At 48.0% G+C, this 13,644-nt stretch overlaps 1 protein-coding gene across 1 annotated transcript in view; it reads left to right on the top strand.

Annotated features, from left to right (window-relative positions):
- MLLT10 (MLLT10 histone lysine methyltransferase DOT1L cofactor) overlaps nucleotides 1–13,644 on the top strand; it is a 763,568-nt gene that overhangs the window by 723,674 nt on the left and 26,250 nt on the right. The window contains exon 19 of the mRNA XM_030199437.1: nucleotides 5,980–6,186. Coding sequence (XP_030055297.1) covers nucleotides 5,980–6,186 — 207 coding nt within the window. The remainder of the gene's footprint in view (nucleotides 1–5,979; nucleotides 6,187–13,644) is intronic.

Genomic DNA, 13,644 nt, shown 5'->3' with positions numbered 1-13,644 from the left:
TCACACATGAACAACACATGACACAACGGACATGACACAAGGAACTAGAAATCAAAAAATATGAAGGCAAAATATTGAACTGGAAAGTTAACTCAAGAAGTCAGACTCAGCATGCAGCAATACCAGAAAAATTGAAACTTACATGCAATATATCACAGATGTACATTTCCAAAAGCTGACATATTTCAATTAATAAATTCTGAATAAAATACTTTTTTCTACCTTTGTTGTCTGATCTATTCGCTTTGGTCCCAGTGTCTTCTGTTTCATGCAGTGTCTTCTTTCCATCTGATATTTTTTCTCTCACCATGTCCGCCATCCTCTTGTGTCCTGTCTACCATCTGTAGCCCTGACCCTATCCTTCCTCAACTCAGCAGTTTTCCCTCCATCCATGTCCAGCATTTCTCCTCACTCCCCTCCATCTATGTGCATCTACTTCCTGTCTTCCCTCCCCTCCATCCATGAGCATCTCCTTCCTTTGTCTTTCCTTCTCTCCATCCTTGTCCAACATTTTTCCTCTCTTCCCTGCCCTCCACTCCATCCACGTCCAGCATTTCTCCTCTCTTCCCTCCCCTCCATCCATGCGCATCTCCTCCCTGACTTCTCTCCCCTCCCTCCATCCAGCAACTCTCCATTCTCCCCTGCCCTCTCCTCCATCCACCCATATCCAGCAAATGTCATCTGTCCCCTGCCCCCTCCATTCATCCATCCATGTTCAGCAAGTCTCCTCTTTCCTTTCCCCTGCCCTCCCCTCCATCCATCCATGTCCAGCAACTCTCTCCATTCTCTCCTGCCCTCTCCTCCATCCATCCATATCCAGCAAATTTCCTCTCTCCTGCCCTCTCCTCCATCCAGCAAATTTCCTCTCTCCCCTCCATCCATGCATGCCCAGCAATTCTCCTCCTTCCCCTGACCTCCTCTCCATGTCCAGCAACTCTCCATTCCCCTGCCTTCTCCTCCATCCAACTCCAGCAAATTTCCTCTCTCCCCTTCCCCTCCATCCATGCCCAGCAATTCTCCTCCTTCCCCTGCCATCCGCCATGTCCAGCAACTCTCCATTCCCCTGCCTTCTCCTCCATCCAACTGCAGCAAATTTCCTCTCTCCCCTTTCCCCTCCATCCATGCCCAGCAATTCTCCTCCTTCCCCTGCCCTCCACTCTGTCCAGCAACTCTCCATTCCCCTGCCTTCTCCTCCATCCATCTTCTGCAAATTTCCTCTCTCCCCTGTCCCCTCTTGCAATCCCTGTTGTCCAGCAATTCTCCTCTCTCCCCTGCCCATCCTGTTTCTATCCATTCCCTTCCCCGTTCTATCCAGCATCTCCCTCCCCCTCTCTCCCCCTTCACAGCATCTCCCATCTGTCTCAATAAAGAACGACAACGTGGATGCAGCTTGCAGCAGCTCACAGGTTTGCCTGCTTTAACTTGCCTGAACGGCGACGGCTGCACGGGGTAGTGGAATAGATAGGCTGCTGGCTCACTTCCACTCCACTCCCCAAGTCGCAGCGGCGAACGGGCGGCCCTGAAAGCAGCAAGCAACCAGGCTCGTCGACTCCGTCCTTCCTTCGCTTCCTGCCCTCTCTGCGTGTGTCCCGCCTTCCTCTGATGTCATTTCCTTTCGAGCGGGCGGGACCCTGAGAGGGCAGGAAGCAAAGGAAGGACGGAGTCGACGAGCCTGGTTGCTTGCTGCTTTTAGGGCCGCCCATTCGCCGCTGCTGGTAAGAAAAAAGTAACAGCACAGCTGCGATTGGCTCGCAGACTAGGACTGGGTGGGTCTGAGCCAAGAATGGGTGGGGGTGGGGGTGGGGGTGGGGGTGGGCCCACCCACCCACCCACCCGTAGCTAAGCCCGGGGGTGGGGGTGGGCCCACCCACCCACCCACCCGTAGCTAAGCCCCTGAGTCACACCACTTCTCAAAAAAACCTTCACTTGACCCCACCTGTCCCTCCAACTACTGCCCCATCTCTCTTCTACCCTTCCTCTCCAAATTACTTGAACGCGCTGTCCACAGCCGCTGCCTTGATTTCCTCTCCTCTCAGGCCGTCCTCGTTCCGCTTCAATCCGGCTTTCGCCCACTACACTCGACAGAAACAGCACTCTCTAAAGTCTGCAATGACCTGTTCCTTGCAAAATCCAAAGGTCACTATTCCATCCTCATCCTCCTCGACCTATCGGCTGCCTTTGACACCGTTAATCATAATTTACTTCTTGACACACTGTCCCCATTCGGGTTCCAGGGCTCCGTCCTCTCCTGGTTCTCTTCGTACCTTTCCCAACGCACCTTCAGAGTATTTTCTAATGGTTCTTCTTCCACCCCCATCCTGCTCTCTGTTGGGGTTCCTCAAGGATCTGTCCTTGGACCGCTTCTTTTCTCGATCTACACCTCCTCCCTGGGCTCGCTGATCTCATCAAATGGTTTCCAGTACCATCTCTATGCTGATGACACCCAGCTTTATCTCTCCACTCCCGACATCACAGTCGAAACCCAGGCCAAAGTTTCAGCCTGCCTCTCAGACATCGCTGCCTGGATGTCCAACCGGCATCTGAAACTGAACATGGCAAAGACCGAGCTCCTTGTCTTTCCACCCAAACCCTCTTCTCCTCTACCCCCACTTTCCGTCTCTGTTGACAATGCCCTCATCCTCCCCGTCTCTTCAGCCCGCAATCTCGGAGTCTTCTTCGACTCCTCCCTCTCCTTCTCTGCCCATATCCAGCAGACAGCTAAGACCTGTCGCTTCTTCCTCTATAATATTAGCAAAATTCGCCCATTCCTGTCTGAACAGACCACCCGAACCCTTGTCCACTCGCTCGTTACCTCTCGTCTTGACTATTGCAACCTTCTTCTCGCTGGCCTCCCGCTTAGCCATCTATCCCCCCTTCAATCTGTCCAAAATTCCGCTGCACGTCTTATCTACCGCGTGAACCGATACTCTCATATCACCCCTCTCCTCAAGTCGCTTCACTAGCTCCCGATTCGCTACCGTATACAGTTCAAGCTTCTCCTATTGACCTTCAAGTGCACTCAATCTGCAGCCCCCCTTTACCTCTCTACCCTCCTCTCCCCGTATGTTCCCACCCGCAACCTCCGCTCTCAGGACAAATCACTTCTATCTGTACCCTTCTCTACCACCGCTAACTCCAGACTCCGCCCCTTCTGCCTCGCATCACCTTATGCCTGGAACAGACTTCCCGAGCCCATACGCCATGCGCCCTCCCTGCCCATCTTCAAGTCCTTACTCAAAGCCCATCTCTTCTCCCTTGCTTTTGGCGCCTAACCACCTTCCCCATTCATGTTACCTACACTGACTACATAGTTGTAACCTTTAGATTGTTAGCTCTCTTGAGCAGGGACTGTCCTTCCCCATGCTAAACCTGTACAGCGCTGCGTAACCCTGGCAGCGCTATAGAAATGCTAAGTAGTAGTAGTAGGGTACTCAAGAAACAAGTGCAACAGTGTACCCACATGCATTTTACACTTTTCACACCTATCATCCTTCCATAACCCCAAAACTTTCCCCTTCTCTTTGGATATGTGAACCCTGTGTAGAATTCAAAATTGGATGTCCTGCAATGCTGCATTTGGCGTTATTTTGTTAAGCTCCCCGAACACCCTTCCCAGCTCCTCCAGGGACACCCCATCAATTAAATGGCTATTTCAATTTTTGCCCCAGTCGCAGGCCCAAGGCTGTTGTCACCACCTGTGTCGAATCTGCCAAGGCTTCCACTGTAAATTGAGAGACAGCCCCAGGCCCGTGTCCAACCACCTCTATCTTATCCTCTTCGAGCCTGGTACGGTCGCAATCTTTTCGCAACGATTTCAATGCATTGCTGCCCCTGATCTTGACAAAAATTTGTCCATATAAGAGGGAACACCATTTGTTCATTTATTATTAGTTCTTCTATCCCACATTATCCAAAAACAATTTCAGTTCGTTGTGGCTTAAATACATAAGTAAAGTTGTATTACAGTGAATGAAATTTAAGGATTACAAAGCAAGAGGAACAATTTTACAACTAGTGCAGTGATATGATAATCAGTGGAAATGATGAAATTATTTGATACCTTAGCCTAATGGTTAGTGCAGCAGCCAGGAAACCTGGGGATCTGGGTTAAGTTCCCACTGCACCTCCTTGTGACTCTGGGCAAGTCACTTAACCCTCCATTGCCCCAGGTCCAAAATAAGTACTTGTATATAATATGTAAACACTTTGATTGTAACCACAGAAGGGCAGTAAATCAAGTCCCATCCCCTAAACTTTATAAACAGGATAGTTTTTAGGGATTTGGGGAAGGAAAGGTAGCTATCATTATGTTTTAATTCTCTTGAAAGACAATGGTGATAAGGGTGCAGAATTCTGCTCAATGGAAACAGATGGTGGTGAGATACCTGGAGCTGGTCTTCCTTGCGTCTGCTCCAGCTTATGTCATCACATGACCCCTGGTGGTTTATAGGTTATGCAATAACCTTGAGTGATTAATTCTCATGAGAAAGAGGGAGTCTGCAGTCTTTTGGCGAGGTTGTTGGGAAGGTGGGCTTCTTTAATCACATTCGATTGGATTGCCCTGCATTTCAGTGGGTTTGGCACAGGATTTGATTAGTAGTTGGGTAGAGATGTTTACTCCTTTAGAGGTAATATTGTGTTTGTTAGGGGTGGGAGAGATACAGTTGGATGGTATGAGTAAAAGGGAGTTGGTTTATAACTTGCTGGTGGCTGTCTGTCTTGCTGTTGCTGGGCAATGGGGGTCCCCTGCTGATGTCTCAGCAAAAATATGAAGACAGAAATGGGGGGAGATGATGAAATATGATAAATTCACCTGGTCCTTACATGGGCAAGTAATTAAGGTGATGCAATTTTGAGGTTGGTTGCACTGGAGTGGTAGAAGGCTGGGGGCACATTGCCATGGCAGCAAAAAGGGGGAATTTCCATTCACTCACACAATAATGCATGGACATTTTTTTTTTGGGGGGGGGGGGTATAGACTGCTTTATTTTATTGTAAAACTAGGAAAAAAGGCCCTTTTCTGACACAAATGAAACGGGCGCTAGCAAGGTTTTCCTCGGAGTGTGTGTGTTTTATAGAGTGTGTGTGAGAGTGAGTGTGTGATAGAGAGTGAATGTGTGAGTTTGTGTGACAGAGTGAGACTGGGTGCGAGTGTGTTTGTGTGAGAATGAGAGTGTGCGCCAGGGGCCCCCTCCCTCTCTCCCAGTTCCAGGGTGGCCCCTCCTCCCTCCCAGTTCCAGGGTGGCCCTGCCCCTCCCTCCCTCCCAGTTGCAGGGTTCTCCCCCCTCCCTCCCAGTTGCAGGGTCTACCCACACACCCTCCCTCCCAGTTCCAGAGTCGTTGCCCCCCCCCTCCCCCCCCCCCCCCCCCCCCAGCCACCCTGCGATGTTTAACTGCAAAATTAGGGAGCTGTGTAGTGTAATAAAACGCACCTGCAACGTTGTGAAGCTGACTCCGTGGCTTCACTGAAGTGAAGAGTTCGTAAGGTTCGTCAGATTCGTCTGTCACCATCTCTCTCGGCCCCGCCCTCGCGCCTCTGATAGGTCTGCCGCCCTCGACGTTAGCACGTTTTGATGCGAGGGCGGGGCCGAGAGAGATGGTGACAGACTGACGAATCTGACAAACCTTACGAACCCTTCACTTCAGTGAAGCCACGGAGTCAGCTTCACAACGTTGGAGGTGTTTTTTATTGTAGTAGAGATGTCCCCTTTTTGTGTAATCTTTGATCTTTCTGTACTGTAGGACTGGAGAGCAGAGAGTTGATTTTTTTGTTGTTTTATATTGAGTTGTACACTGTTCAGAAGTTGCTATATTGTTGTTTGTGATGAGATTCTTGATGTTTTAATAAACATTGAATGTTTAAAAAAAACACGTGGGCAGGCTTTGGTTAATATTTAGATATTAAGAAATCTTCATTTGATGTCTTTTTAGTTTAAAATTTAACATTTATTTCTTTTATTTTTTTTTTCTTGAACTAAGGAACAGCATCAGGCCCTTTTATATCAACTAATACAGCAACAGCACCATCAACAACACCAGCCTGAATTACAGCAACTACAGCTTCCTGGAGCAGCTCAGATCCCTTTAAATAACCTGCTTGCTGGTTCTCAAACTACACAAATACATACAGCTACTACCAATCCATTTCTTACGATCCATGGGGATAATGCAGTTCAAAAAGTGACAGTAAGTATTTTTTTTCATATGTTTTACTTAGACTGAATGGCCTACAGGCTTATTTTCGAAAGAGAAGGGTGCCCATCTTTCGACACAAATTGGGAGATGGGCGTCCTGCTCTCAGGGTTGCCCAAATTGGCATAATCAAAAGCTGTTTTTGAGCGTCCCCAACTGCTTTCCGTCGCGGGGATGACCAAAGTTCCCAGGGGCATGGCGGAAGCATAGCGAAGGCGGGACTGGGGCGTGCTTAACACATGGGCGTCCTCAGCCGATAATGGAAAAAAGAAGGGCGTCCCTGACGAGCACTTGGCCGACTTTACTTGGTCCATTTTTTCTTGTGACCAAACCTCAAAAAGTTGCCCGAACTGGCCAGATGACCACCAGGGGGAATTGGGGATGACCTCCCTTCCTCCCCCAGTGATCACTAACCCCCACCCACCCTAAAAGAAAAAAAAAAACTTCAAAATTATTTTTTGCCAGCCTCAAATGTGATACCCAGCTCCCTGACAGCAGTATGAAGGTTCCTGGAGCAGTTTTAGTGGGTGCAGTGCACTTCAGGCAGGTGGACCCAGGCCCATCCCCCCCCCCCCCCCCTTACACTTGTGGTAGTAAATGTGAGCCCTTCAAAACCTACTAGAAACCCACTGTACCCACATGTAGGTGTCCCCCTTCAGTAGTAGTCGTGTACAGTTGTGTACAGTTGTGGGGAGTGGGTTTTGAGGGGCTCAGCACCCAAGGTAAGGGAGCTATGCACCTGGGAGCAATTTGTGAAGTCCACTGCAGTGCCCCCTAGGGTGCCTGGTTGGTGTCCTGGCATGTGAGGGGGACCAGTGCACTACGAATGCTGGCTCCTCCCACGACCAAAGGGCTTGCATTTGGTCATTTCTGAGATGGGCGTCCTCGGTTTCCATTATCGCCGAAAACCAGGGACAACCATAAGAACACAAGCACTGCCATACTGGGAAAAGACCAAGGGTCCATCAAGCCCAGCATCCTGTCTCCGATAGTGGCCAATCCAGGCTTGAAAAAACCGGCAAAACCCATTAAAAAAATTTTTTTTTAATTTTTTAATAATGTTCAATGGACTTTTCCCTCAGGAATCTGTCCAAACCCCCTTTAAACTCCGTAAGGCCAGCTGCTGTCACTACATTTTCTGGCAACGAGTTCCAGAGTCCAACTACACACTGAGTAAAGAAAAAACTTTCTCCTGTTTGTTTTAAATCTGCCATATTCTGTCTTCATCGTGTGTCCCCTGGTTCTATTATTGTTTGAAAGTGTAAACAAATGCTTCACATCTGTCTGCTCTACTGCGCTCATTAATTTGTAGACTTCTATCATATCGCCCCTCAGCCGCCTCTTCTCCATGCTGAAGAGTCCTAACCTTCTTAGTCTTTCCTCATAAAGAAGTTGTTCCATCCATTTTAGCATTTTCGTCGCCCTTTTCTGCACCTTCTCCAATTCCTTTATATCTTTTTTGAGATGCGGCAACCAGAATTGGACACAGTATTCAAGGTGCGGTCGCACCATGGAGCGATACAATGGCATTATAACATCCTTGTGTTTGTTTTCCACAGTGCTTTTTTTGTAGAAAAAAAGGTGCCGGTACTCATTATGGGCGGAGTCACCAGATATGGTGCCACCGCTATTATACCCAATCCCACATTAGCCACACCCTTTATACCAGCCATGGCGCATATAAACAGACATCATTGAAAATGTACTAGTATAGAAGAAAAAATAATGTGATTTTTTTTTTATTATAAATAATTTCTGTAAGCTGTTACAGCTCCAGTATACCCAGTGCAAAATAAGACAAATTCCAAACACTAAAATGAAAATAAAATGATTTTTTTCTACCTTTGTTGTCTGGTGACTTTGTTTTTCTATCCATATTGGTCCCAGTCTCTGATTCTGCTGCTCTCTATCTGTTCTCTTAACTCCGTTTCCAGAGCTTCATTTCCATTTATTTCTTTACTTTCCTCCTTTCTTCTTCTTTTGTTGCCCTGCATCCATAAGTAAAAGCTGGGTCCTCCTCCATGGAATTGACTGGAGGGAGGTATAACGTGGATCCAGCTTTTGCCTATTTTCTCCATCCATGTGCAGTTTTTCTCCTCTTCCCTTTCCCTCATCTCCATCCATGTGCATCTTCTTTTTTCTTTCCTCCCCTCCATTCATGTCCAGCACTTCTCCTCTCTCCTCCCCTCCATCCATGTCCAGCATTTCTCATCTCTCTTCCCTCCTCTGTATCCATATAAAGCAATAATTCTCTCTCCCCTCTCCTCCATCCAAGTCAGCATTTCTCCTCTCTCCTAGCCAACTCCTCCATCCATCCATGTCCAGCAATTCTCCTCTATCTTCTGCTCTCCTCTCCATCCATTTCTAGCATTTCTCCTCTCTCCCCTCTCATCCATGTCCAGCAATTCTCCTCTATCTTCTGCTCTCCTCTCCATCCATTTCTAGCATTTCTCCTCTCTCCCCTCTCATCCATGTCCAGCAATTCTCTCTTCCCTGTCCTCCCCTCCCTGTCCAGCTATTCTCCTCTCTCCCCTCCATGTCCAGCAATTCTCTCATCCCTGTCCTCCCCGTCCAGCGATTCTCCTCTTTCCCCTCCATGACCTGCAATTCTCTCTTCCCTGCCCTCCCCTCCATGACCTGCAATTCTCTCTTCCCTGCCCTCCCTCCATGACCTGCAATTCTCTCTTCCCTGCCCTCCCCTCCATGACCTGCAATTCTCTCTTCCCTGCCCTCCCCTCCATGTCCAGCAATTCTCTCTTCCCGGTCCTCCCCTCCATGTCCAGCAATTATCTCATCCCTGCCCTCCCATCAATGTCCAGCAATTCTCTCTCCCCTGCCCTTCCCTCCCATCCCATCGATGTCCAGCAATTATCTCTCCCCTGCCCTTCCCTCCCATCCCATCGATGTCCAGCAATTATCTCTCCCCTGCCCTTCCCTCCCATCCCATGTCCGGCAATTCTCTCTCCCCTGCCCTTCCCTCCCATCCCATCGATGTCCAGCAATTATCTCTCCCCTGCCCTTCCCTCCCATCCCATGTCCAGCAATTATCTCTCCCCTGCCCTTCCCTCCCATCCCATGTCCAGCAATTATCTCTCCCCTGCCCTTCCCTCCCATCCCATGTCCAGCAATTCTCTCCCCTGCCCTTCCCTCCCATGTCCAGCAATTCTCTCTCCCCTGCCCTTCCCTCCCATGTCCAGCAATTCTCTCTCCCCTGCCCTTCCCTCCCATGATTTCCAGTGATTCTCAGCCTCTCCCCTGCCCTTCCCTCCCATGATTTCCAGTGATTCTCAGCCTCTCCCCTGCCCTCCCATTGATGTGCAGTGATTCTCCGTCTCTCCCCTGCCCTCACCTCTCCCATATCCAGCGATTCTTCATCCCCCAACCATCCTCCTTCACTGCCTGCCAGCCAGCGTCAGACTCAGAAGCGAACGGTGCAGGCAGCGATTGGCTGGCAGCGTCGTAGCTTCCCTCTGCGAGTCCCGCCTACAACTTCCTGTTTACGCATAGGCGGGACTTGCAGAGGGAAGCTACGACGCTGCCAGCCAATCGCTGCCTGAACCCTTTGCTTCTGAGTCCGACTGGCTGAAAGGCAGTGAAGGAGGATGGCTGGGGGACGAAGAATCGCTGGATATAGGAGAGGTAAGGGCAGGGGAGAGACGGAGAATCGCTGCACGTCAATGGGAGGGCAGGGGAGAGGCAGATAATCGCTGGATATCATGGGAGGGGAGGACAGGAGGAGAAAAAGGTGCCGGTACGCCGTACTGTTGCGTATCGGCACAAAAAAAGCACTGGTTTTCCATCCCTTTCCTAATAATACCCAACATTCTGTGCGCTTTCTTAGCCGCCGCAGCACACTGAGCAGAAGTTTTTAACGTCTTATCCATGATGACTCCCAGATCCCTTTCTAGGTCTGTGACTCCTAACGCGGAACCTTGCTACTCAGCTTAATAACTACTTAGACTTGCATGATAATTTGCATTCATCACAATCCGGATTTCATGCAACCTTTAGCACAGAGACGGTTTTGTGTTCTGTAATGGATCATGCTAGGTCATTATTAAGCAGTGTGGTTTTCTAGCAAAAAAGGTGCCGGTACTCAAATACCAGGCTACCCTTCAGGGGTGGGGTGATAACTGAGGGACCCACCCCATAACAGCCTGGCCCCCTGCAACCAGTCACAGAATCTATGACAAGGCTGAATTGGTGTGTAGAGCCTGAGCTCTTTCATTAAAACTTGGGGACCATGGGTCAATTTCAGCAGACAATGGAAAAGGTGCTGGTTTTCAGTACCCGCAAGTACTCCCTCAAAAAAAGCCCTGTTATTAAGTGAAGGAAAAAATATCTTATTACTTCAGTTTGACTTGTCATCGGCCTTTGATTTGATGGATCATGCATTATTACTATATAAGTTGGAGGATTTAGGGATTTTGGGTGTGGTGTCGAATTGGTTAAGAGGCTTTTTGACTAATAGGTCGTATAAGTTTTAAGTCACAAGAGGACCTGTCCTTCAGCTGCAGTAATTCCTGTGTAGTACCACAGGGTTCGCCCCTGTCGCCGATTTTGTTTATTATCTTTACTAGTAAAAAAGGCCCGTTTCTGAAACAAATGAAACGGGCGCTAGCAAGGTTTTCCTCGGAGTGTGTGCAAGTGCGTGTGTGAGAGAGAGTATGTGTTTCACACAGATACAGTGAGGCATGTTTTCAAAGCACTTAGCCTTCCAAAGTTCCATAGAAACCTATGGAACTTTGGAAGGCTAAGTGCTTTGAAAATATGCCTCAGTGTGTGCGAGAGAGAGTGTGTGTGTGAGACAGACTCTCTGTGAGACTGAGTGTATGAGACCAAGAGAGTGTGTGAGTGACTGTGTGACACATAGAGAGTGACTGTGATACAGTGTGAAACATAGAGTGTGTGAGAGACAGTGTGTGAGAGTGAGAGAGAGAAAGACATTGACTGTGAGAGAGAGTGGGTGTGTGACAGAGATACCTCCCCCCCTCTCTCTGGTGTCAGACCCCCCCCCCCCCCCCTCCTCTCTCTGGTGTCAGCCCCCCCCCCCCCCCCCCCCTCTCTCTGGTGTATGAGCGTTACTGTGCAGGACGCTGAGCTCTGGCTGTGCTTCAAGGAACTGACCAATCCTATTTAATAGAATGCACCTCCAACATGCTGAAGCCGAGAAACCTCGTGTGGTTGGTCACTTCTGCTTGTGACGAACCCGGAAGTACGTGATGTCAATTCAGGAGATGGATACAGAGAGCAGGAATGCCTCAGCCATGCAGTCAGCTTCAGAATGTTGGAGGTGCGTTTTATTATATAGGATGAGAGATCTCTAAGCCTTTCATTGGAGAGCCATGGGTTTCTACATTATATTTATGCAGATGATATCTCAGTATTAATTCTTATTTAATCCATTTCTAACTTTGATAGTACAAAAACTCATTTTTGTAAGAACTTGTTAGAAAAGTGGATGAAGGATCACAAGCTAAAACTTAATACAGAGAAAACACAATTTTTTTGTTTCATTTTGAATCCAGAATTGAACCCTCTGTCGATCACCACTCAATTTCCTTCAGTGAAGCAAGTTAAACAATGGCGAGTGTCTGATTCTAAAATACATTATCAGATAGTGTCGGTGTGGAACTCATTACCAATTCAGATTCATATTTTATTGAATTATTTCATTTTACGAACGGAAATTAAAACTATTACATCAACTACCTTTCATAATATAATTGTAATATTACAATTATTGTATTTTCTGTAACTTGTATTTTTTTGTAAATTCCCAGATTATTTACTCAGTTATTTGTTATTGTAATCCGCATTGAACTATTTTTTGGTATTGCAGAATAGAAGTACTGTGTAACATAGCATAGCATTAGAAACATAGAAACATGATGGCAGATAAAGGCCATATGACCCATCCAGTCTGCCCATCCTCTGTATATTAATAATATAGATTATATACTTTCTTCGATTATAAGAATTTGGGGAGTTTTTTTAGATTGTTCCATCTCACTAGAACCACAGATAATTCTGTCATCAAAAAAATGTTTTTTTTATGATGAAAAAATTGCATCTTGTTAGTAAATGTTTTGAAGCTTGTCAATTTGAATAGCTGGTGCATTCATTGATACTTCCGCCATTGGATTATTTTAATGTAATTTACCTAGATTGCACAAAGAGATCTCTCAGAAGGCTTTAGACTGCAGAACATGGCAGTTAAATTAATATTTGGTCTATCCAGGGCTGCCGAGAGACTGGGCCGGGGCAAGGCCGCCCCCAGGCCCCCCCCCCCTGAGATCGTCGCAGACACTGTTACCCCCCCCCCCCACACCCCCACCCGAGGTCGCCATCGCCACTCCCCCCCTCTGTCCGCCACTGGGCTAGACCCCCTGCATTGAAATCGCAGTCTCACCTCCATGAAAGCAGCGCTGCAGGCAGCAGAACGCCTCCCTTCAGCCCTCCTTCCCTCCTTGTGTCTCGCCCTCATGGAAATTACGTCAGACGAGGGCAGGACACAGGGAGGGAAGGAAGGCCTAAGGGAGGCGTTCTGCTGCCTGCAGCGCTGCTTTCATGGAGGTGAGACTACGATTTCAATGCAGGGAGCAGACGGTCGATGACGGAGGGTGGGTGGGACTGTGGCGCCAGGCCCCCCTTGAAGGCCCAGGCCCGGGGAATTTTGTCCCCCCTGCCCCCCCTCTCGGCGGCTATGGGTCTATCCAAGTTTGATAGCGTTTCCCTTATTACTTTAAGCTTCATTGGCTGCCTGTGGAGGCTAGAATTATTTTTTTATATTTCAACTTTTTTATTGAAGTAAGCAAATACATACACAAAGAGAAACTGGTAGTAACAGAAATCTGTCCTCTGTCTGTCCATCGCATAATATCACCATCAACCTGTTGTCATTTTCTCCCGTTCCCCTCCCTTCCCCCCACTCTCCTCCTTCCTCAACCATAGAGAATTCCGAATGTGGACTAGATTTCATCAAACCAATCCCGTCCCCCCACCCACCTTCCCCACCCTCGTACCGCAGAGCAAGAAGATCCACTACTATCTGCCTCTAAGCCAACCCTCCGTAGCCCTCCCCTCACCCCCACTATCCCTACCTCAGTGCAACACTCATAGTGCCAAATAGACTTAGTCACCTCTGCCATAGGAGTTTATTCAGAATTTGACTATGTGCCCGTGGCGAGATTGTATTTAAATACATCCCCCACACTGCCAGAAACCTCTGCTGCATTCCCAGTGACAGACCTGCACCCCTAGCTTCCCAGATCATTAATTCATGCAGTTTGTTCCTCCAATGCCAAAATAGAATTATTTTTTTAAATTGCATGCGTTCTCATGGGCAGATTCCTAGTTATTTGCTTCCTCATTTCTGTTTTGTGTCTTCTCTAAGAACAGGAATATATGATATTAATGTTTTGTTTTGTTTTTTACTTTTCCATCAATCAA

The sequence above is a fragment of the Microcaecilia unicolor genome, chromosome 1 (assembly GCF_901765095.1).
Source record: "Microcaecilia unicolor chromosome 1, aMicUni1.1, whole genome shotgun sequence".
In the NCBI taxonomy this organism is placed as follows: Eukaryota; Metazoa; Chordata; class Amphibia; order Gymnophiona; family Siphonopidae; genus Microcaecilia; species Microcaecilia unicolor.
This window is presented reverse-complemented; position numbering and strand designations above follow the sequence as displayed.